Here is a 24,766-nt window from a genome sequence, read left to right on the forward strand (position 1 = left end):
AGTAGGAAATTCCATCATAATTAATATATTTTATTTGTTATTAGTATTTATAAAAAAAAAAATTCAGGGTCCCAACGGGAAAGTTTTCTCGAAAACCTTTCTTTTTTCAAACAAACGGTAATATGCAGAATGTATTTTCACTAAGCAAAAGAAATATTGCATAGGAAATGGAGAAACTTGAAAAAAAACCCACACAGCCATCAAAGACAGTATAGGGAAAACTGGACGGAGTAGAATTTACTAGGAATATTATCACCAGGTTAAACGCGACAGCAGTTCCTGTTACAAGGAAAAAAGCCCCTTGCCGAAAATATGAATGAACCACCTGCTATCCCAGGGCATTCGCAGATGGAAACCACCCCAATCAGAGCAACACCTGTATCCCCCCTACAACAATTTTTTTTATTGGTATAATTTTAAAAATTAAAGGCTTATAACATATTTTAATTTTAAAAGTACCAAGACTAGTGAGTCAGATCGGAATGTTTTATCTACGAAGAAGGCTGACAAATATCGAAGAAGCTTGAGTTTAACCTCTTACCAAACGCCATTGAAGAAATTTTGCACTTTGTGGATGACAAAAAAAGAGCAATATTTGTTAAAAAAGCATATTTGCTATTTGGTTCCTCCTTATTTCCACCCTCATCTGCAATATCTAGTTCCAAGTGTGGTAGCTCCCCTTCTAAACATATCAAATGCCTCGCTGTTCCGAAACGTGCTAGATGTGTAGGCCTAAAAAATATTCTAACAAGTTCCCTTCATAACTCCTTACAGTCTTCATAATACTTCTGATTTTTTGGTATAAATATTCTAACAAGTTCCCTTCATAACTCCTTACAGTCTTCATAATACTTCTGATTTTTTGGTATAGCATAATGTTCTTGCTTTTACTTGCGCAATCATTTAAAGCCTGTTAGAAGTTTGTTCTTATTAATTAGTCTTTTAAGATAAAAAACACCATAATTTTGTATTAAATACACCTGTCTTGAATTTTATTGTTATTTACTGTAACAGGCAAGTTGAAAATTGCTCTATTATATAGGTTTAATGAGTTATATACATTGCTACTCTCTAAATATTAGTATTTGGGATGACTCAGTTGATTGTTCCATATATTCTTTGCGCTGAAATAATTTATTGTTTTAATCAAAATTCTTAATGACACATTTTTCGCAATTCAAATATAAACTACAGACCATTTACAAATGACACACAACTCAATGTTGTTCAATCCGTTGAGCAGGTGGCCACGTCCACTGCGAAGATGGGGCGCGATTTACCAAAGGTTCCCATGGCCGCCAAGTTAACATTTTTCTAGCCAAGATTAATTCATTTTCAGCCTGAACAATTACCTCTTCAATTTGTCCGCAATTTATCTTCTTTTCTACTTCTTCAACTGCTGAGGTCGACTGCAGAATATTTGATCTTTCTTTAATTATTAATTCCGTGTTTTTTCTATATGCTGCACTTTCTGGCATCTTTTGAAGAGTTCTTAAAATTTTGCCGTAAAGTACAGATAACGTTTGATGGGGATTTTTGGCCACTATTAGCCCAGTCAACCCAGTGCTTTTCTTAAAAATTCCTGACATAATTCTGTTTTATTTCTCTAAATATTTATGTAATCAAAATTATTTTCAATGTCTTCAATTAGAGGTTAGGTAGAGCATAGATAAAAGAACTTATTCTTTTTTATTAATTATACTGAGGTAGCTTTTACTTGATGAAAATCGATTTATCAAAATAAATAAGAACTAAAGTTCAGATTTTCACGAAATTAAATATTTTTTTCTACTCCTGTATGTAAAATACCTATTACATGACAATTGTGTAAGACGCATATATATTTTTTAAGCTACCCTATAAAATTTTAATATGTAGACGCAATAAGCAACCAGATGTGAGCCCGATGTTTTCTTAAAAAACCGCATTTCTCGCCCCGCGCTCTGTCAGAATATCGATTAGTAGAAGGGCTTCATTTAAAATAAACATAGTTTTGGGGTACAGTAATATTTTAAGAAATATCTTTTCGGCATTTCTCGGTGAACCGTGCATTCGAGTGTTGCGGGTTATTGTTTGCATTCCGTGAGATTGCGAAGACTTAAAGGTGAGTGTTCTCACGAATACAGTATTTGAATTACATGTTGATTACGGGATGTTTTTTAGTTTCAGATGCGAACCGTGTCACCTCGCTGATGGCCTAATCACCGTTCGTTTAGACCCAAAGAAACTTGATAATTATACATTTAAAGAAAGAAATATACAGTCAGTCAAGAAAGTCTTTTGACATAATAAAAAAGTTTTTATTTTACACTTCATTATTGATTTCAACAATAACTACTGCATTTTTAAAATTTTTCTTTATTAACTCATGTTTAGTCATATATTAGCTAGCAAATAACGACAACGCGAAAAACCAAAAAATTTAAGATTAAGAAATAAGATCAAAAATCAAAAGGAAGTCTAGAATTTAATTGTCAAGAAAATGTTTTTACATACTAATATAAATTGCAAAATACAGGATGCATATTTGATTCTACGATGATCAATATTTTGTGTGACTGCCATTAGCATCAATCACGACTTGAAGACGGCGTTTCATCGAATAAATTAATTTTTTCACATATTCTGCTGGTATTTTATTCCATTCCTCCAGAATTATAGCTTTCAACTCACATTGATTTTTCGGAAGTCTTTTGGCAATGTTTTTTTTTCAAATAATTCCACAAATTTTCAATTGGGTTTAAGTCTGGACTCTGGGCAGGAGTATCCAGTACTTTACCACAGTTGTAAAGAAGCCATTTTCTCACTAAAAGAGCCTTATGTTTTGGGTTGTTATCCTGACAAAACTTAAAATTTGGTTTCTGATTAGAATAGAACCCAAACATGTTTGCACTGCCAACAAGATGAGACTTCAAGATATGCAAGTATTGATTGGCATCCATGGTGTTTTCAATAAAACAAATATCTCCAACTCCTTTACTAGATATGCACCCCCAAACCATTACCGAAAGTTTTCCAAATTTTACGGTTGGAATTATGTTCCGACTTTCCAATGCAGTTAACGGTTTTCTCCACACTCTATTCGGTCCGTCATTATAAAAAAGCATAATTTTAGTCTCGTCACAAAATATAACGTCATCCCAGTATTCGTTAGGTTTTGAAATATGCTCCACAGCAAAAGACAATCGCCTCTCTTTATGTTGCATTGTAAGAAGAGGTTTTTTTCGAGCTATTCTAGATGAATATTCGTTCTTCTTCAAAACTTGTCTTACCGTTTCGTGAGAGACTGTAATGCCACATTCTTCTTCAAGTTCATGTGCAAGCGTTCGAATGGATACCATGGGATTTTCATCTACTTTTCTTCTTAAAACACGTTCTGTTCTATCCGAAATCTTACGTGGACGGCCAGTTGGAAGCTTTAATGACAATCGTTTCTCGTTTTCAGCGCGATTTAAAATATTGTACACTGTCTGCCTTGTTATGGAGAACATTTCAGACAATTCTTGAACCGTTTTTCTTATCTGCCGGTTATAATAAACCAACTGGATGACGTCCATGGATGTTCTTTTGCCGGGCATTTTAAAATTTTGACAGTTTATTGTTTTTAGTAATAAAAAAAAAGACACACATTGACTAAATAACTTTCAACGATTGCTTGACTAAGATAAATTGTATTTCAAAAAGTAGAAACTGCCCAAGGTGGAAAATACGGATAAAAAATAAATTGTAAAAACATTTTCTTGACAATGAAATTCTAGACTTTCTTTTGATTTTTGATCTTATTTCCTAATAAAAATTTATTTTCCGTTGTCGTTGTTGGTTAGTAAATATGTGACTAAACATGAGTTAATAAAGGAAAATTTAAAAATGAAGTAGAAATTGTTCTCATCAATGATGAAATGCAGAATAAAAACTTTTTTTACTATGTCAAAACATTTCCTTGACTAACTGTATGTATTATACATTTTCAACTACAATTGTTTCGACAACACCGTGTCTTTATCAATTGTAATATTTACAAACTACCTGCTACGATATATACCGAAAAATGACAATAAAACCATAATTAAAGTTGTTGTGAGAATTTAAGTTCAATAAAGGAGAGGTATTTAAATCTAATCGATCGTTAAGCAATACATTTGGATGTCTCATATGCTTCCAATAAATTTAATTTTCTACTTTTTGTGGCTGTATGTAAAATCAAAATAGCCTATAAAAGCAGATTGGAAAACAAAAAATAGAATGTGCACCTGTTCTCAGTCGCTTAAGCTCAGCTATAAAAATACTATACATATACAAAAACATTATCAAATCCAGTGGGACTTCGGGCATCCTTTGAGAAACTTTTAGGCCGTTTGAATATTTAAATACTGGGTGCACTGGAACGTTAGATTGCGTGATTCCTAATTATAATTTTGACTACAGTTTAGACTTTAACTCCATGGGATTCTATCAGTCTTGATTAAGAATTGCGTGTGTACTTTACAGGTATTCCTGACTTTTGGAAGGTTGACTATTTGTTACAGATTCATGAGTGGTGATAAGAGCTATGTCGCTAATTATAGAGACAGTTGCATACAGTCGGTGGTTCCTAAACTGGACGATAAGTTATTTTGTGAGAAACTTGGCATTGCAGGAGAATTCTGGCTGATCAACTGCATGGATTTATACAGGGTAGTAACAAATTTACTCGCCTAAAAACAATTTGTATTGAACGTCTTTGATAGGCTTGGTCAAGTGGCCGGGTGAGTTATGAGCATCTTGTTTCTAAGTTAGAGCTATGGGCCTGGGCTGGTGCAGTGGATTTAGTGTTCCCTGTGGGGTCATACTCAGTTGATTCGAATTGATAATTATGTCTCGGGTATATATTATATTTATTGTCACACTGAACCCATCTTTTTTAATTTGTTTATAAATGATATTGTTAGTGCAGTTTGGGAATCGCAGTGTCTTTTGTTTGCGGATGATTTGAAGATATTCAGGAGGATTGAATGGAGCAAGGATGCTCTGCTGCTTCAGAGGGACAAGGACAGTGTTTGCATGTGGTCTAAGTTTACTAGCCTTGTGTTTAATGTAAAAAAACGTTGTATTAGCTTTAGTCGTTCATCGAGTATGGTTCACAACCAATATAGCATTGAGAGTCGAGATCAAGGCTGTCACTAGCATTAAAGACTTTGGTGTTTTCTTTGATTCTGAACTAACAGGTCTATGTGAGTCCTTAGGTTTGTTTTACGCAAGGGTGGTCAACTTACTCCATATTGCTTTATACTCCTTTATATCTCTTTGGTTCGCTCTAGACCGGAGTATGCATTTGTGGTACAGTCTCCATATGATGACTGCCATATAGATAACATTGAAGCCGTTCAAAAAGTATTTTTAAGATCTTTGGCTTCAAAGGCGCATATCAACTACAGTATTATAACCAAGGCCTTCAATATTGATACTCTTCAAACCAGAAGATTTTGGAGTGATATAGTTTTTCTCTAAGATTTTGAATGGTTGGTATTATCATCCAGGTCTTTTACATAGCATACAATTTAACGCATATTACAGATAACTCAATGTTCCGCATACCTTACCATCGCGCATGGAGTTTATTCACTCCTTACTAGAATGCTGAAAGCGTGCAAATGTGTAAAGCTTGATCTTTTTGTCGGCAGCCTCCGCGAATTTGTGATGTGTTCCGTTTGAATGCATCCAGTTAATTCTATTTATTGCAATTGTTATATTTTGTTCTGGTTTCTGTGCCTTTAATGAATGTAAAAGTTTTGTAAATTGGCTAAACTGTAAATAAAATTATACAAAATATAATCAAAAATCAAAATTTAATAAATATTCTTTTTTGTAATACAGATTATAAATATCCACGATACAATGTAAAAATAACGAAAATGAAATGAACATACTAACAGTCGCATATGTAAGATATTTGTATGATGAATAGTTTTTCTCACAGAGATTATTCATAATCACACTTAAAATTAAGATACTAACAATCACAGATTCAAGATAATTGTAGGATGTATAGTTTTTTGTATATAAATATCCACCACGTAAGGAAAAAACTATCGAAAATGGGGCATCATAATCACAGTTCAAAGTATTAAAACTACCGAAAAGTACTAACAGTGACATATTTAAAACAATATTCTCAGACGAATAGTTTTTTTTGGGCACTTAACGTCGCAAACCAATTTGGCTTTTCATTTCTTCGTCCACTCTGAAAATATATTTATATATATTAAGCAACTAAATTATTAGGTACCATATAAGTAAAAATATTTACCTCACATAGTTAAAATCATTGTGGGATAAATAGTTTTTTGGGCACTTGACGCCGCCTAGCAATCTGACTTTCCATTTCTTCATCCACCCTGAAAATATACTTGTATATATTAACCAACCAAATTATTGCGACACTCCCTGCCTCTTATTGCAATATTGTTTATTTTTTTCACAAAACAACAAATACTTTAGAATTTAAAAATTTACTTAAGATTTAATAACACCTGCGAAAAGCTGTAAATCAAGATCGACTTACCTAGGCCTCTTAAAATCATGGATCAACTCGGAAGCAGCTTGATCCACTTCCTAAAAAATTTGTCACGTGTTTAGCAATAACTCAGATCACCCCCTACTCCAAACTTACAGCATTAGTGGACGAAGACGTCCTATTTTCGCATACGGATGCATCGCATTTGCAAGTGCTCATGCATTTTTTATTCGGTTTTCTACAGCCGCATCTGACACTGTTACATTTTGTTTTGCAAGTGCATCCATCGTCCGACAAACGTTTCCGTCCCCTGCTTAAATCTTAATAAAAATATTGTTAGAGCAGGTTTTAGCGTTCATCAAAAGAAAAAAAAAAACTTAAATAAGAACATACAGCATTGCGTCTCGATATTGAACATTTTCAACATACTTATAGCACCTCATTTAAACGATAATTGAAAAACATTTTGTCAATTTTTTATATTAAATCAAAGTCGCTCCTAGTTTTTTTCTACACTCTATGGTTCTTGATAATTGTCGTATGACAAATATTTACTATTACCTAATCGATTTTGTTTTTAATATGCAATTAAAAAATAATAAGAAAAATAAAAGCGAACATTACATGATGTAATTTCAATAACACCCTGACTATTCAGAACACCTGTCAAGAGTGCATTGATATAGTCTAAACACATAAAATGCTAACCCATAAAAGCGACATATCGCTGGTTAAAACCAACTCATTCCAAAAGCAGGCAGAGGCCAATAATTCCTAATATAATTAAACTTGAGTGCAAACTTACATCTTGCATTCTTTGAAACCTAACTTGAAGTTAGTTTGGTATGGTGCGTAGCTTTCTATTAGCGCCCCTCGTTTTATCCACATGAGTTTAAATTATTACAGAGCTATAGTAGTGGGAGCTCGTCAGAGTATGGGGATAGATTTGAATCGTTGGATCTTTATTTACATATTGCTTTAATAATTATTTCAATTTTTTTAACTTCCAGTTAAGTTCTTTAAAATCAGACGATTTTATTAGTGTATTATTATTTTCAGAATTGTTTTCTAAACATAGAATACTAACAATTTTTTTATAGAATGTCAATGCCTACTAGCATAGAAAAGCCATTGTTAATTGGACATTTTGTACAAGAACTTCAAATTAAAGAAGAAGAATTAATATCAACAGGTATTATTGGACTGCCCCGAGACCCCACCACAACTACTGGTGGAGTCTCTGAACTTATTGGGTGGCTTTATTAATGTTTGATATTATCTCCATTCATCTATGAATAGTTTTTATAATATATTATTACTAAATAAAAAAATGTTACACCGAATTATTTTTGTTTCATACTTGTAAATGTATAGATGGATAAGCTAACTAACCTTGTACCGAAATCTGACTTTGTCTGATAATTTGCTTCTTTTCCGCTATTACTCGCTTCCCTAATGGCGTTTTTCGCCAATCAGGATCATTAATAAGATCGTCGCTGAACGAATCTTCAGATTCTGATGCGTCTATCTACAAAATTGAGAGTATATATTTCTCATATAAATCATAATCACCCCCCAAAAACTTACAGGTTCTGCAAGTTTATCATCTTCCTCAATGCTCTCAACAACAGTCGATTTGTTTGTTTTCCTCGAATTTTGGGATATCGGGACATCCTCCAAATTGGCTTTCTAAACAGAACAAAACAAAAAAGAACATTTTGCAACCAAAATTTACTTGAATATTACCTCATTCTCTTCTAATTTATTCTTTAACTTATTTATGAGTTTTTGCTGCTCTTCTATCTGTTTTTCTTGTTTCTCAATTAATTCCTCTTGAATCTGGCATCGAGACAATCCGGAATCGCCATTTTGGCCTAGAGTTTATTAAAAATGAAACACCTTTGTCTACGTTAACATATTTGGGGTGAATAACAAACATACAAGTCTCTATTAATAACACTTCTTGAAATTTTATACCAAATTATATGATTTGGATTTGTGAGTAATGAAGGATGGAAAAAGTAGGAGTTGTCAAATGCTTTTCTTCCGATATACAGGATGTTCAAATATTGCGATTTTTTGTAACAGCACGAATTATCTTAATTTAGTTTGCAATTTTCAGTTATTTTAGGTTTTATTGTAGCAAAAAAACTCAAGAGAACAACGAAGAACTTTTGAGCATAAGTTTATATCAACTTTTTTACTTTCTTCATTATAATTCGGACTATACGGTATGTCCATCGGTTAAAATTGTTTATCAATCCTCTAAACTCTAAAGGGAACCTTACCAAAAGCGTAAGCCGTAATATAATAATCACTATAACTGATGTTAAGTGAATCACTGAAGGCAAACCAATTAAAAATTTTAAAAAACGACCCACTCACTTCCATTTTCGATTCCTCTAAGTTGCCTCAATAATATCGCCACCTTTTCTTCATACACCTGTTGCTGGTTGGACAGGATATCCCTATATTTGTCTTCAGTCAGTTTTAAGGTATGGGCGTCTCTTTCATTTTTCTCTGAAAGTACGTTATTAATCTCCATCAATTCGCTACATTTATTTTTGCACTGAACATATTTCTTGAAAAATTGTTCGGATTGCTCAAACAAAAATTTGAGCGCATATTTTGCCTCTGCCATGGATTGGATTCCATCAAACCTAATTTTTGGTTTCTCTATAAAATAGAAAAAAAAAGTTTACAGTAATTGTATTTTTTTTTTACTAGCCTTCATCAAAATCCACCAACTTCAGTTGTAAATCTTGAATTTGCACAGATCTTAATTCAATATCATCTTTAATCGTTTTTGTTTCGTTCGACTCCGCAGTTTCCGGATTCTTCATCAGTTCATTTAATTGCTGTTGTAAAATTGCTCTATCATCTAGCAATCCACCTAATGTTGTCTCTAACTCTATTAGGTTCATCATGATCTCTATTTCTTGTTTAAGCTAAAAACACAGGAATTTTTTATTTTAGGTTACTATCTAACTTGCAAAAATTCTGCAAAATAATACACACTACTAATTTGCGTTTGGAGTTACCTAGGTAATGTTAAAATGAAAACTTATCTATGCAACTTAAGAGACTCAAACTGATAGCGACTAGTAATGTGACATGGCCTGTAAATTGAATCAAGAGATCGGAAAATAAATTTAATGTGCTATAAGTCAGTGAACCAAAATGGTTGGAATTGGGATTCTAAACGCGTCTCTTACCAAAGGACCAATTTTATCGAATTTTCCATTAAATTTGGAATCTTGTACTTGTTTCCTCAAAATCAGAGTCTGCTGAAGTCTTTTATTTAATGCCGCCGCTTCTTCAAACTTCCGTTTCAACACATTCTGCTGATTAGCATGCATTAACTTAATTTTTGCTATTTCAGTTTGCTTTTTCTGATCTTCTTGCTTTACACGTGTTAATTCTCTACAAAGATCAGATTAAAAATTCAAAAACTTCAAGTGATCCGAGAAAAAATTACCTTTCCTTTTGTAATTTCCACTGTTGAAATTTGTTGGACTCCTCTCGCATATTTTTGACCAATTTTACTTTGACTTGTTTCATTTGCGTGATTTCTTGGTGAAGCTGTGTTATTCGCTGTTCATCTCTCTCTTTGAGTTTAATCAGTCGAGACTGCCCTTGAACCTAGATAAAATTAATCACTAACGTTAGATGAAAAACTGTGCGTTTACGAAAAACTGCGGTTAATCAACATTACCAATCTATTTGATTTAAATATTAACTTACTTTTAAATATGTTTTGTAAAAAGGATATTTGAGGGGAAAACACGTTTGTTGAGTTTACTTTTATGATATTGTGATATATTTTCAATTTAATTCAATACTTATAATAACTTAACAAGTCATGGCTCAAGATGACGAAGCAACCTCCAGTGCAACAAATATTTGCCGAGAGTATTGGAATCAAAGAGAGAAACTACAAATGATATGTTGTTATATTTGGTATCCAACACCCCAACCCACTGGTAGTGGAAAGGGGGAAACTGGGGAAACTTTGAAATTTTAAATGGAACCATCCATTTTTTATTACAGATTCGGATTCCATGCCACAAAAACGTTAAGTTTTGTCCGAAATTTTCTTTTAGATTGTCGGTAGATGTTTGTCAAATACACAATTTAATGTTATGAATTCGACTTTACTGTTTTTATACTTTTGTTTAAACAAGTTTTATTTATCATATTATGCACTAATCATTTACAATTGAGTATCTCAAGAGGTTTATGAACGTGTTGCATAATTTTTTTTTTTATATGACAGTTACTTTTCTAACCCATGACTAAAGTATTGGAAATGCTCGAATTGGATAGCAACTGCTTAATGAAGCTAACATTTTAAAGTGACACTGCGCACGCTTGGGTATTTAAAAGTAGGCAGTAGAAAAAACAAGTTTAAACGATTGTATGATAACACTAAAGTCGGATTCATCACATTGACCCGTGTATTACTTGGATAAAAGATAAATCTTCTTTTTGCGATTATAACAGTATCTATTGAGAATCCAAAAGAAAAGAGGGTTTGCATTTCAAATTTCAAAGTCGCTCCATGCCAACACCAGTGGGGATATATTTGGTATTATTGAACAAAGATGCGACGAGAGAAATTAGTCGTTTTATTTAATACTTTTTTTTTTTCAAATTTCTAGAACCGTCGTTTTCGTAATACCCTACCTCCTTGCCTTTACAGTACAGTACACATTTAATTCAAATCTAATACTTTTTTTCGCAAGTTTATAGCTTTTGGGATAACCCTTACCTTTTTTGTGAGGTCTTTAATCTGTTGTTCAAGTTCTTGCACTCTTTTCCTTCGTTGCTCTGCAATTTTTCCGGACGCTTCCAATGTTTTAACATTGCGCAACTGTTGAATCAAATCTTCTTTCTCTTTCTCCAAAGTAGTGATTTTTTTTTCTATTTCAGCCATTGCCATATGGTCAACCATGTACCTCGTGTTTGCCTGTAATTGTTTGGCCAGTTGTTCCTTCATTGCCAATTGTTTAGAAATATCCTGCAGTTCAGAATGTAGATGCATTTGATGAACCGTATGTGTTTCTTCTTTTTCGTGAATTTCTACTGGCACTTCAGCCATTAACTTCCCCGTGGTTTTGAAGATGCTATTCAATGAGTCTTCATGCTTTCTACAAATATTCCAGTAAAAAAGATTACAGGTATTTTCACGACTTGACTTATGACTTAAGGCGCACTCAATATCGATCCTGTATACATACACAATTTTAGTATAACTAGCTAGACGCGCTTTGTCATAGCTTCTTCAGTCTGATATAAATTTTATTGCAAATTTAGTATAAAAACTTAAAATCAACCTCTTTTGTAAACATTATGCAAAGTCCGCCAATAAGGAGGGAACTTGCTTGCTTACTGCTTTTTCCTCTATTTTTTAAGACATAGAAAACAAGGAGTCTAATGGAATAACTTTTTACGTACATTTTAAAATATCAGGACAAAATAAACTGAACCCATGAACTGAAGTAAACACTTTATCGAGTAATATGGCAAATTTTTATTTTAGAATAAGGAAATTTCCTAAAAAAATTGCTAAGCTAAATCAGTCAAGAGAAATGCTGGAAAATATGGGCGTCATTGTTATTCTGAAGTCGGTTTCTACAAAATTTTCTTATATTAATCATAGCGTGAGTACTGCTGAGACAAATTCAAATACTTTTTTGTTTAATAGCTCTAACTCTGCAAGCAAAGGGTTGGGGGCGCTCAAAGATATTCTTAAATAATCCAAATATATCCAAAAAGATTTAGCGCATTTTAATAAACTTGGTCATTTCTAAGCCATCAACTGTGCTATGAGTGACGCGATTGCGAATGCTTATCTTTATATGATTTCTTTATATCATTACATAGTCAAATAAGGGCATTACACTACAGGCGAAACCGCGTCTCAATATATTTATCCTAACCTAAAATATTAATAAAAGAATTGCTAAAAAAAGTTGGATTTTATAGGTTCTTATTAATGTCTAATTTCCCGAAATAATATTTAATATCGAAATAAAATTTGGTTAGTTATCTTTATTTTTTTTTACAATATTTTTGAAAGGTTCCAAATTGCCACATAGCTGACGTTTCTACGTTTTGACATTCTTAGCCGTTTTCAAATATTTAGTATTATCACTTATTTATTCATTAATAATTAGGTTTAGTCAACTGACCAAAACTAATCAATTAATCAATATTGAATTATTTAAGTAGCAAAATGTGTATTGAAATAATATTCATTTTTTCTAGTTACCAATGCGGAGATTTCTATTCACTGCATAACGATGAATTTAAATAAGACATTTTGCAGTGCAATAAATGTTTAGCCCATTTATACTAATTAAGAAGGTAGGCAATCCAGAAACTTTGACAAGCATCAAATAACGACGTGAAAGACGTTTAGCGTTTGGTCAGATGAAAACAAAATTTGTTTTCATGGCAATCTTGATAATTAGAAAAGACTATTCCTATCGAGAAATATTTTATTCATTTTTGAAATGGTATTCCGCATTTTATTATTTTATAATTCATTAGTTAATAAAATTAGTTATTCTCCAAGAATTGATTTGTAACCGAATTAGTGATTAAAGTTAATTTTTAATGAATTTTCTTGGTCCCCTTTTCTTTTCAAATATCTGATACTGGGACACCTGGCATATAAGATATTAATGTTATAACGAGGGGTTCATATTTTGAGCTATTAATAGCCGAAATGTTATAAATTAATCTTCAAAAACAAGAAATTCTAAACCAAATGTGACCACATTGTTTTTCCTGTATTTCCAAAGTAAAAAAGAGATTTTCAGTGCACAGTTTGTAATGCATTTGATTAAATCCAATCCTTTCATTTCCAATGAATAATATTACATATGAATATAACAAATTTACTGTTACCTTATATTAACAGTATTTAAGGAACACATAACAAAGACATCATGCAATGAATTTCCGCATTCTGGTCAACCAACCCAGATTCATAAAAATAAAATGAGTTGCAGCCTATGTACTATTTAAAAGGTTACAACACTTTCACTTTTCTTTTTACTCTCTGGTAAAGTGAAAAGCATCATTAACGATTTGACGTATTGTACCCATTAATTAATAAGCATTATAGTCCCACATATTTTACTTAAACTATGAAAACGAAATAAACAAATGCCTCTCAGTGCTGACGTTTTGTTCTATTATCAACCTCAGGGCAATGCAGCGGATATCTATGTATCATTAATACTCATAAAGATTATTAGAACAGTTTAAATGTTGTCTAGCTGATCATGAAATTTAAGATAAAAATAAATTCGTGATGTATACATTATGACGCTAACGAATCTCATATTCAAACATTTATGTAAATTTTAATATTAGTTTGATCACAAAATAATACACTAATTTGCCTTGAAGAGTGAAAACGGTTGCTAAATTTCAAAGATTTCCATGTTGCGTTGTCCAATATTGCATCCGTATGGATAACCCTACGCATATTTTAATTTATTACAATTCCTTGTCATGCATCTTTTTGCCCAGATTCTATTTATATAAATAAGGCTTTATGTAACAGAAAAAAGTTGAGGCATTTTATGTGGTTCCTTTTTTTTTGTTAATTTTAAATAGTTCTTAAAATATTTTTTTAACAGATTTTGCCACCTTGTACTAGTCCCATGGCTCCCGTCTGTTTGTTACCAAAGTTATGGCCAACCCGGTATGAAAATAAAAAATATTATATAGAAATTTTTTTGTAAGGATGTGTAACTGTGCGATGAGAATAACTTGGGTGAATATTATGGAGCTGCGGACTCTAAATCTGGCTCCACATCATAACTATTAATACCTAACAATATTAACAATTAATAACATGAATATAAATTTTGAGTTTAAGGAAGCCTACATTATAGATCCGACGTAACAAAACATTAAAACGTTGGCACTGAGATAAGTTGGTATAATCTTAACTACATATAATTTTTTTTAGTTTTCAAAATCCATCCACATTAAAAAAGTTTGTAAACTTCTATAAACATACCTCATTTCAGTTTCAGTCTTAACTAGTTCTAACTGCAGAAGACTTAGTTTTTCTCGAATCTCTCTAAATTTGAGTACATTTTCCTTGACATCAGCATTACTCTCTATGTTTGTACCTAAATTCTCTAGTACCAAGTCATATTCTTCGCGAACTTGTTGGATTTTTTCAGTGACATCTTCATTGGCTGTTTGCAAAATTAATATTTTTTCATGCAGATATGTTTTGTCCATCACTAATTCTGTCAAGCGGGAATGTAGATCTCCAATTTTTAGTTTTAACATATTGTATTCACAGAGTTTATTACTCTCAATCTCTGTTACTACTGGGACACCTTGCCCTACAATCTGCAACTGCAAATGTTTGATCTGCCGCTTTAATTCATTAATTTCTGCAGATTTGGGGTCTTGGTTTATCACTGGTTTGTTCTTAATTTTTCGCGCTCTGTCAGCATATCTCAAGGTCGAAAGAGTTTCTTCCAAATTATAGTCAGCAGGGCTAACACATGCTATCATCAGGGTCATACTATTACCTCCAAGGGAGTCTAAAATCGTCAGATAAATTTTGATGCACAGAATTCATTCAAACCTACCTTTCAATAGCCGTGTTAAATTACTGTCTCTGTATGGCACAAAACTTTGTTGCGATTTATCATTTCCTAAACAGCTGATAACATTTCCCAGCACAAAAAGTCCTTTGTTTATATTTACGCCCTCTTTAAATGTAGTGCCAACTGCTCCAGTTTTCTTGGGTCGCTCGGATCCAGCTAGGTCAACTAGGTGTAATTTTGCGTTCTTATTTTGATTTCTACAACATATTTTCATTGAATTTTTAAAGGTACAGAAAATCATAAATGAGCAAAATGTTGTTGTTTTTGTCACATATGTGGTATACCCACTAAACAAATCTAAAAGGCTTTTGTTCAGGATCAAATTATCTTCTGCACTTTTTTTTAATTTAAAATCGTTTTATTAACAGAATTTTATATTATTTTAAATCATTATTTAAAACAAAGCCTAATCAAATTGAACTGGTTAAAAATTACCTTTCAAATTTGTGCTGCATAGCAATGTTAATGGTAAATATAGCGTGACTTCTGGAACTATGCAAGTTCATGCTTGTAGCAGCTGTTGCTCGTCCATTGGAACCCTTCGTCAGTATATCTAAAACTTGGGTGGCAGATTCTACAATTGTCTCAGTTAAATTCGGTATAAGTATGTTCCCTGAAAAATTTCAACAGAAGAAATAAATCATGAAATTCTGCTGTTTCAAATTTCTACCTTTGACGTCTTCGCGAATTTCTAATCCACATTGGTCTCGAGGCTTATCAGATAAGAGATCGAAAATTCCTTCGTTGTAAAGCTCAATAAAAGACACACTAACAGTAAAATCTATGGAGAAATTGTCCTTGATATAATCAAATATATGTATCACAGCCCTAGGTATAACCCCCATATGAGCCTCTCCTTGATAGGCAGTTCCCATAGAATGGGTTTTTCCAGATCCAGTTTGACCATATGCAAGAATGGTAACATTAAATCCTACGATAAAAAAAGATTTTATATTATATATATATATATATATATATATATATATATATATATATATATATATATATATATATATATATATATACCAGGTAGCCCATTAATAAAGGACCATATCTCAGGAAGTGTTAGTCTTACAACTCATTTTAACAATTTTTTCCTATCTTGTCAAATTAAGGGGGTTATTCAACATATTTTTCAACCGTAGCATAGAAATAGTACCAATAATCAATAATTTATTTTATTTAATTTATTTGTGGGGCAGAATTAAAGATATCGTCTATGCAACACAGGAATGGCATTCAAGGAATTTGGATGGTTGAAGTAGAGACTGCTGCTCTTTCAATGCAGCTTTGCATTGAGAATGATGGCCGCCGGTTTGAACATTTGGGACGCCATTAATGATTTTTTTATATGTGTAGTTGGGTTTTGCTTAGTGTTAGCATTTGATTTAGTGTTAGGTTTTCTTTATTGTTAGATTTTTAGTGTTAGGTTTTGCCTGAATTAAAATAAGTTTATACAGTTTATGGCCTTAGAAATCATACCAGAGAGGACTTCAATTATAATGGAACCCACCCCAAACATCAATTTATTGAGGTATTTCTGAATAATTCTTTCTAACCTAATTTTCTCTCAATTATGTTATATATCTAAAATAAAATATCATTTTTTTAAAGCGTGGCAACTTTAGGTTTCTCTGTAATAATTACACACAAAACAATATATTACTATATAAAAAAAATCAGTTACACTAAAAAGTAATATTCTATAAGCATATGGTTCTGGAAATGTTAAAATATTTCACTTACTATATAACCAAAACTACATAAACTAAAACTAACCAACAACAAGTGCCGCTTTTGTGTCTATTTATCATTTTTTGATACGGTCATGCAATTTTAAATTTTAAAATTCTCTCCAATATTCTTAATTATCGTTTTGGATATGCCAATGGCATATCCTACAGAAATATTTTTTAAAATGTAGAATATAACAATATAAACGATTCACTACAAAAATTTCAAAATATTTGTGGTAAATATAACTATTTTTGCACTATTTCCACACCCATTATACTAAAATTATCAAGTCTTTTAAGTAATGCCCATTTTAAAACCAATATGACAAAATTGATTTTTGCGCCATGAAAAAAATACAACTAGATTTTTTTAGAACAGTTGTAGAAAAAGTGTGCCCGCTTTCTTCTTATTTATGCATAAAATCATTTTTTATAAGAGCAATTAGAATATCCTGGAAAAAAATTAAGTCGTTAAAAAACTTAAAAATTGTACAAATAATAAAAATTAATGTTTTATATTAACCTTCAAATAAGTTTTGTAAAAGCGGCTCCACGCATCTCTCGTACAAATCAACTTGGGTGGAATTAACGCCCAAGACATAATTAAACGTAAAAGGCTTGTCGATTGGGCGTACTAAAATTTGTTCATTTTCCGGAACTATTTCCAGGACTTCTTTACACCCCCTGGATATCTCGAACGGGACTAATGGCCGTACACGCACAGCAACTTTCACGGAACACGTGTCATTACCGTTCATAGTGTCACAGCGTTTCTATCTTGTTATAATGGAAATAAAAAAATATTTAACACGGGTATATTGTTCCTATTAACCAATTAAAATTACTTTTAAATCTTACTTCTGCAGCCTCAATCACAAATGATAATCACAACCGTTAAATACACGTTCAAAAAGAGTCGTTTTCTCTGTTCAAAGCAATATCAGGATTTCTTCTTCTTTTCTGGCCAGTAAATATGTAACAAACCAATTAAATAAGATCATTCGCCCATTGCCGAACGTGTCAATTTCGATCAAAAAAGAGTTAATCAGGCGTCTGTTATATTCTATCAATTAATTCCTTGGGAATCAACTATAAATGCATTGACGTTTCTGATTTTAAATTTAGCAAGATTTGGCAGTCAAAATGCAAACTAAAACCCGGTAGACACGATGGAATTTTCACATGTATTTCTGCATTTATTTTTTGCTATTAAAAGTGTATGTATTTATAACTAGCGAGTTTTTGACAGTAGGCACAATTCCATTTTTTTTCGAACAAAATGGACTTTGTTTATTTTGGTGGAATTTTGTTTTTATAGGTAGTGGAACCTTTGCTTGTCGTTTACAAATAATATCGACGAAAATCACAATTTAAGCTATATCTGGTGTCCCAGAAACCAACACGCTACACTGCTTAATTACAATAATGCTACCAACTGTCGTGGTTGGGCGAATCACCAACGGCAGATTGGCCTAACTTTACTAAAATATATATATATATGGTATGGATATAAATAGACGTAAAAAGTCAGCCAACTGTATTAGTGAAACGCATTATTGAATCGAAGTAAAAAGGTCAATAAAAAATAAAAAACTTTATACAACGCATTAAAGAAAATAATAAGACTTTAATTATTCAACCAGTATTAAAAATACTTTTAATTTTGTGATCATAGACTAGTTTTATGATTTTTGACCTTAATAAATAAGTAGTTGAATATGTGTGACGATAAACTTTTTGCGTCCTTTACATGTCAACGATGTTCCCAGCCGTTGAAGCTCGAGGACTCTCTAAATTCATTCAGTGAACATATTTCGGCAGAGCTTAACCGTAAGCTTTATTGAGCTTTTATTGTTCAGAATTTATTGTTATGATTTTATAGTACCTATACATTCTCAACCAGACGTAGAATTGGAGTCTCAAGCAACAAGTTTTGATCACTATGTACCACCTTGCAGGCTATCAGATTCTGGAAATGGAGCTAATGGTTTTATGTTAATCTCAGATGAAAATGAGGTGGATTTACTAAGTCATCAATTTAAGGTATGCAAACTAGTGTTTGTTTACTACAGTTTTGCTGGGTACAAGAATAGATGGTAATTGATAGACATTTTTAGCCAATACTAACAGTACATAATTTTTGGTGTCAATGCAATGCATTTAAATGCATAATGCAGTAATTTGAATGTCTGCCTAATTTGCTCATATGTTTTACATGTAATATTCCTGATTATCAAGATTGTACTGTCTCAAATCCTTTTTTTCTTCTACTTAAGTTTGGATTTTAACTAATATTCAATATATATTATAATATAATAATAACCGGTCAATATAAAGAATATATGAAGAAATATGAAGAATGGTGTCTTGAATAAGTAACTGTGAAAATGTGAAAAGTGATATTTAATATCCTATATGTAGTTCATGTAATGTTTTTCTGATGATCCCATATTTGTGATCAAGCTGAGATAATAACTGTTTAGTTTTCATTTTATTATTTTTTCGGGTTTTTATGAATTTATATATATATATATATATATATATATATATATATATATATATATATATATATATATATATAACAAATTTTAGTTAATTGGGGTATCGGTCCTGATGAGGGCTCAAATAAAAGGCTTTTGTGCTACACCAAGCTTTCGAAAATGTTTATTTTCTTCTTCAGGGGCTACAATATGAAAGCGGCTCTTAGTTATTTAATACTAAAGTCTTCTAGTTAAAGTACTTACTGCTACAGTGCCATTATAGGCCAACACCAAACTCATCCGGATAACAGAAAGAATCAAATACGACCGTTAATTATTATAACCGAGGGCAGCCATCTAGACGAAATTGTTGTTACATTTTATTTAAACGAATTTTACTTCAAACGCAAAACGCAAATGATGGAAAAGTTTTATTAATATGACAGAAAAGTTTTATTAATATGACTACCGCCAGCCGTCCAGTTTTTTTTTTCCCTTCTTTTTTTCCTTTTGTTACCTCCTTTTTGTTTACAAGGCACCTAATGTATAGAGGCTTGGGACTATTTTTCTAAATTATAATTACATTGTGACGACACTATTATCAGCAAACGCAATTCGATTGACGGTTGGTTGTAAAGTTAGGACATTAGAGTAGATCACACTGAGGCCATCAATGTCAGATCTTTTATTGACCGATTTCGGTTCCAAGAAGATCTCCACCATTTCCAAAATTGCTCTTTTGTTGTGGTTGCTTTCTTTATGGAGAATTTTTGTTTCAACAAAGTTAACATCGTGATCCATTTGGTTAGAGTGTGTTGCTAATGAACAGGTGTTCTTATTAAGTCTGCAATCACTCTTGTGTGACGTAATTCTATCCTTAAGTACTCGCGATGTCTGTCCTATGTATACCTGATCACACTGATTACAGGGGATGCTATAAATTACTTCTGAATTCTTTTGTACCTCATCCTTATCTTTTAGTTTGCTAAAGACACTCCCCAATGTTTTTGTTTGTTTATATGCTATCTTAATATTTGTTTGTGCTCTCAGAATTTTTGTGAGTGTGGTCGTTAATTCTTTAATGTATGGCAATGAAAAATAAAAACATCTCAGATCGTCCATTTCTGGGCTATCTGAGTGGACGACCGTGTTCCGCGGGTTTGGAGCTCTTAGTGGGGTCGTGCTATATAACAATTTTTTAGTTAACCTACTTGGGTATGAGTTGTTAATCAGCATGTCGTAAAGCTTATTAAGATTTTTTTGTCTTAGTGATGGGTGAGAAATCCTCTCTATTCGTGTCTTTAATGCTATGACCAAATTTATTTTTGTTTTCGTTGTATGGTAAGAGTGGAAATTCATATATCTCCCCGAACTGGTCGGTTTTATGTACCAATCTAATATAATTTTGTTATCGTTGTTCCGGATCACTTTAGTGTCCTTTTATTTGAGCCCTCATCAGGACCGATACCCCAATTAACTAAAATTTGTTGTTCAACTAGCCGGTCACGACTACCGTTTTGTGTATATATATATATATATATATATATATATATATATATATATATATATATATATATATATATATATATATATATATATATAAACCTATAACTTATGTATTGGCCGCGAGTACAGCACTAAGAAGTTATTCTTCTTCCTTTCTTCGCGGTATTAAAGTCTTGAGCTTAACTGGCCATCTATACGCGCCAGCGCCCTTAGGCGCATGCTCCACTAAAAATCACGGTGAAGCGCTAAATTGGTCGCTCTCATCGTGTGGTTCAAAAAGTGCCATTGAACACATCAGGTCATATGTGTGGTGATCAACAAATTTCCTCACCACCCGAGGCACAGAGGACACAGCAAGGGTCGGCCCCTCCGAAAGAAAGACCAAAAGCGAGGTAGGGTCAATTAAGTTAAGTAATCAAAAATCTTTTGATCCTGTCTTGAGTAATTTTTGCGAATTCTTGCGGTGCCAGCTGCGGCCAAAGTCCGTTTCCGCTCGGACAAAACAATAACCATTATTGAATAAAGATGTCACTAAAGTCTTTTTTCCTACATTTAATTGTCAATCTCATAATTCTCACTGAAAAACAGTTGTTGATATTAAGTTGTATCCACTTTTTTCTCCCTCAACTTATTTTATTACCACTTTGCAGAATTGTATTGTGTTGTTACTGTTAACCGAAGAAAATAATTTTTATTTTAGATCAAAGCTGCATTATTTGATCATCTTTCTGGCAGTTCCAATATAGATCATCCACTATGTGAGGAATGTGCGGACTATTTAATTGAATTATTGGAACAACAACTTGAAATAACTCAAAATGATTATGATGATTACAATAAGCATTATGCAAGGTAAATACAATTAATACCATATATTCTTTTTTTTTTACTCATTACTCAAAAATACCGAATTATACATGGAGCAAGGTGTTATGGGGTGGTGGTCAGCTTCGTTACCCAGGATCGCAACTCATTTCCAACATTTCCAGTATTTTAGTCATGGGTTCACTCATGGTGTTCATGCTCTTTTCCAAAAATGCAAACCCAAAACTAATGGCGATACAGAAAATATGGTATGAGTATAAACTTCTTCTGTCATATTTGTATAATATGGGATATTTTGTGGTTGATGGTACCTTAGACCTTAGAAAATTTAGCCAATTTCATCAGCTCTAAAATATTTTTAAAGCTGCGATGTTGCCGCTTCTTTGAAAAAGTAGCATTAACATTAAAATTTTGCTATCCTCTAATCATTTACTTTACTAATACACTTTTTTTTTGTATGAGACTCTTGTGGTAAAATTTTCTCTAATTTGGATTTACATTTTTTTTATGTGTTTGATGTTATTTAAAGAAACTAAATTATTTTAAACTTTCCAATAATTTGAATTTTTACTGAGGGTGGTAGATATTTTCAATCATTACAACTTTGTCTTGAACAAAGTGTGTTAATAAGAATAATATTTTTCTGTGATTATTGCTAGAAGAGAAGTTACTAGATTTACAATTAAAAGAAAATACACATGACAGAAGTTAATGTTGAAAATAAATTTTTAGGTTACAAAATGAAAATGATGAGCCAAAACTTCAGGATTTAGAAAAAGCATTGCAAGATGTCAACGAAGAAACTCGACGTTTACTTGAAGAATTAGAAGCCTTGCAAAATGAGGAAAATGAAACAATTAAAGCTATTGCTGAGCAACAGGATGTTTCAATGAGAATCGCGCAGGAAGAAGACCGGTATTGGAAAGAATATGTTAGGCATAAGAGAGATTGGCTTGTTGCAGAGGATGAGGGAAAAAGGTTAGATTTTAATTAGTTTAATTACTTATCTGTTTCCTCTAAAAAATGGCCAAGACGTGCATAAGTATTTTTTTAAATTACTTACTGCAGGTTGGTAGAAAACAAAAGTTACTAGACTAAAAAGAAGAAAAAACATGGTAATTAGGACGTAGCGGCGACAAAAGTAAAAAATAAAAATTTTGGTTGGAATTTCATAATGAGAGTAAAATAACACGGTTTCATTTACATATCAAGTGGTGATTTTCTCAAATGAAGCAGCTTCTTAGACAATGTTATTGCGCTAAATTCAGATTGACTTGGACCAAATTGTGTATAAAGGTGCCTAAAACTTTCTAAAACCGAGCTTCATAGCAGTTATTCACTGTGTAAATATGGTTTTTTTAGCGTTATCCTTCTATATTAAAACCCTTTTCCTAAATTTTACATTCGGACCATTCCTGATGCATGCAGACATAACTGAAAACCATCTTTATCTTTTATGTAATTTTTTGAATACTTTTAGTTTAGACTACCAATTAAGTCACGTTAACAATCAATTGGACAAGTTGAAGAGAACAAATGTATTTAATGCTACATTTCACATTTGGCACAAAGGACATTTTGGAACGATAAATAATTTTTGTCTGGGAAGACTGCCTTCAGCGCCTGTTGATTGGTCAGAAATCAATGCAGCCTGGGGACAAACTGCTTTGTTGTTATCTGCATTAGCTCGAAAAATTGATTTAACCTTTGAGAGATATAGGCTAGTTCCATATGGAAACCATTCTTATATTGAGGTAAGTAAGTGATTTTGGTTAATAAAAGATTTAGTTTAGATTATTAGTCACTGTAGTGAAGTGTGGCATTATTAATTTAATTATTTTTATCAAGAAATGGTTAAACTATCTAAACAAAATATACACCTGAAAATATGTTCTACCATTTTTGTTGAAATATATATGCCATACAAATCACATATGGACCGCCACTGGCCGAAATTAAAATAGTGTGTTTTTAAGCAGAATGCATTTACCTAATTTTACAAAGATATCTAGAATCGCTTCTTAAATAGCTTAAGAATTATCCCTTTATATATTTGCTTTAGTAAAGTATTTTATTTTAGGATATCCAGGAACAAAAGGAGCTTCCCCTCTATGGCGCTGGAGGTTTCCGTTTTTTGTGGGACACAAAGTTTGATAATGGCATGGTTGCCTTTTTGGATTGTCTTCAACAATTCCAAGCAAAAGTAGAGGAACTGGAAAAAAATGATAAGGTCTTTTGTTTTCCTTATCGCACCAATAAAGGAAAAATCGAGGATTCAGATCATGTCAGCTATTCCATCAAGTATGGTGATATCTCAATTGCACTTCAACATAAATTATTCTTCTTCTGAAAATAAAACATAAACAAGTTGATGGCCTAAATTGTATAAACCTCACTCTACTTCATAGTTGATTGAGTCTAATTTCATTTAATGTCATAATTTAGATAACTCATTTGTAGCTAGACATGTTGTAATCATTTACATGCAATTTTCAGAATTCAGCTGAACTCTGAAGAACAATGGACCAAAGCATTGAAATATATGCTCACCAACCTAAAGTGGGGCCTCGCCTGGGTGGCATCTCAGTTTAGTAGTGATGGGGAAGAAATTTCTTTAAACTTGTAGAAGGAAATACTTTGGAATTGTTTGTTGGCAAAATGTGAAATAAAAATGCATTGTTAAAAATGGCCTTACTATTAAGTCCTTTGATAAATAGAATAATTTTATGCAAGGTTACAAGGCTTAAGATTGGCATTTTTCACGAAAACTTCATAATTTTATTGTATGCAATGATTTTTTTAAGCGTCTGTTGTCTCCAACTGACATGGTGAATATAAAATCATTTTAGAACCTTATTCTTTTGAGAATTTTAAAAACCTAGAGTGAAGTGTGTTTATCCCAATCATGGTCCACCTTTTTTGGAATAACAATTTTCTCAAATTTAGAGGGTAAAAGTCGCAGAGTGGAAGCATGCTTTTTTCTGGTCTGGTGTGGTAAGCCGATTTTTAAAACATTTTTGAAGATAGAATTGAAATCGACGAGCGGGATAGGTAAGTGCCACATAGGGAATGTGGAAT

The 24,766-nt window shown here is 32.2% G+C and overlaps 3 protein-coding genes across 7 annotated transcripts; 1 reads left to right on the forward strand and 2 right to left on the reverse strand.

Moving 5' to 3' along the window:
- Positions 1 to 803: 803 nt before the first annotated feature.
- Positions 804 to 2,098, reverse strand: LOC132708366 (NADH dehydrogenase [ubiquinone] 1 alpha subcomplex subunit 5). Of its 2 annotated transcripts, XM_060680662.1 has the most exons (3): positions 1,197 to 2,098; positions 959 to 1,124; positions 804 to 910 (listed from the first exon to the last, which is right to left on the reverse strand). In XM_060680662.1, exon 1 carries the CDS (start codon positions 1,587 to 1,589, stop codon positions 1,218 to 1,220), a length of 372 nt encoding a protein of 123 aa, XP_060536645.1. In that variant the 5' UTR covers positions 1,590 to 2,098; the 3' UTR covers positions 804 to 910; positions 959 to 1,124; positions 1,197 to 1,217. The 2 variants fall into 2 exon arrangements, with proteins under 2 accessions (XP_060536645.1, XP_060536644.1); XM_060680661.1 differs by having other exon boundaries at positions 959 to 2,096.
- A 1,887-nt stretch (positions 2,099 to 3,985) lies between these two features.
- On the reverse strand, positions 3,986 to 18,272 carry LOC132708364 (chromosome-associated kinesin KIF4A). Of its 4 annotated transcripts, none has more exons than XM_060680658.1 (18): positions 17,736 to 18,272; positions 17,401 to 17,654; positions 15,812 to 16,072; positions 15,577 to 15,754; positions 15,124 to 15,338; positions 14,535 to 15,075; positions 11,265 to 11,643; positions 9,972 to 10,135; positions 9,709 to 9,916; positions 9,222 to 9,441; positions 8,879 to 9,169; positions 8,240 to 8,367; positions 8,081 to 8,182; positions 7,886 to 8,021; positions 6,650 to 6,813; positions 6,542 to 6,591; positions 6,287 to 6,374; positions 3,986 to 6,220 (listed from the first exon to the last, which is right to left on the reverse strand). In XM_060680658.1, exons 2-17 carry the CDS (start codon positions 17,633 to 17,635, stop codon positions 6,302 to 6,304), a joined length of 3,345 nt encoding a protein of 1,114 aa, XP_060536641.1. In that variant the 5' UTR covers positions 17,636 to 17,654; positions 17,736 to 18,272; the 3' UTR covers positions 3,986 to 6,220; positions 6,287 to 6,301. The 4 variants fall into 4 exon arrangements, with proteins under 4 accessions (XP_060536641.1, XP_060536640.1, XP_060536638.1 ...); XM_060680657.1 differs by having other exon boundaries at positions 17,723 to 18,272; XM_060680655.1 differs by having other exon boundaries at positions 17,401 to 18,272.
- Positions 18,273 to 18,391: 119 nt separating this feature from the next.
- Positions 18,392 to 24,374, forward strand: LOC132705890 (beclin-1-like protein). Its single transcript, XM_060676838.1, has 7 exons — positions 18,392 to 18,707; positions 18,760 to 18,920; positions 21,564 to 21,715; positions 22,421 to 22,666; positions 23,169 to 23,442; positions 23,769 to 23,989; positions 24,185 to 24,374. Exons 1-7 carry the CDS (start codon positions 18,596 to 18,598, stop codon positions 24,312 to 24,314), a joined length of 1,296 nt encoding a protein of 431 aa, XP_060532821.1. The 5' UTR covers positions 18,392 to 18,595; the 3' UTR covers positions 24,315 to 24,374.
- Positions 24,375 to 24,766: the final 392 nt, after the last annotated feature.

Source organism: Cylas formicarius, unplaced genomic scaffold (genome assembly GCF_029955315.1).
Source record: "Cylas formicarius isolate icCylForm1 unplaced genomic scaffold, icCylForm1.1 PGA_scaffold_10__41_contigs__length_53128322, whole genome shotgun sequence".
NCBI lineage: Eukaryota > Metazoa > Arthropoda > Insecta > Coleoptera > Brentidae > Cylas > Cylas formicarius.

What these genes read in the sequence shown, in the direction of transcription:
- LOC132708366 (XM_060680662.1), bottom strand. Translation starts at nt 1,589, where the DNA reads ATGTCAGGAATTTTTAAGAAAAGCACTGGGTTGACTGGGCTAATAGTG.
- LOC132705890 (XM_060676838.1), top strand. Translation starts at nt 18,596, where the DNA reads ATGTGTGACGATAAACTTTTTGCGTCCTTTACATGTCAACGATGTTCC. An exon ending in TATTTCGGCAGAGCTTAACC is followed by an intron (nt 18,708 to 18,759) that starts GTAAGCTTTATT and finishes ATGATTTTATAG; the next exon opens with TACCTATACATTCTCAACCA. An exon ending in TACTAAGTCATCAATTTAAG is followed by an intron (nt 18,921 to 21,563) that starts GTATGCAAACTA and finishes TTTTTATTTTAG; the next exon opens with ATCAAAGCTGCATTATTTGA.
- LOC132708364 (XM_060680658.1), bottom strand. Translation starts at nt 17,635, where the DNA reads ATGAACGGTAATGACACGTGTTCCGTGAAAGTTGCTGTGCGTGTACGG. An exon ending in TTTACAAAACTTATTTGAAG is followed by an intron (nt 16,073 to 17,400) that starts GTTAATATAAAA and finishes TTTTTATCGTAG; the next exon opens with GATTTAATGTTACCATTCTT. An exon ending in CATGATTTTAAGAGGCCTAG is followed by an intron (nt 6,375 to 6,541) that starts GTAAGTCGATCT and finishes GTATATTTTCAG; the next exon opens with GGTGGATGAAGAAATGGAAA.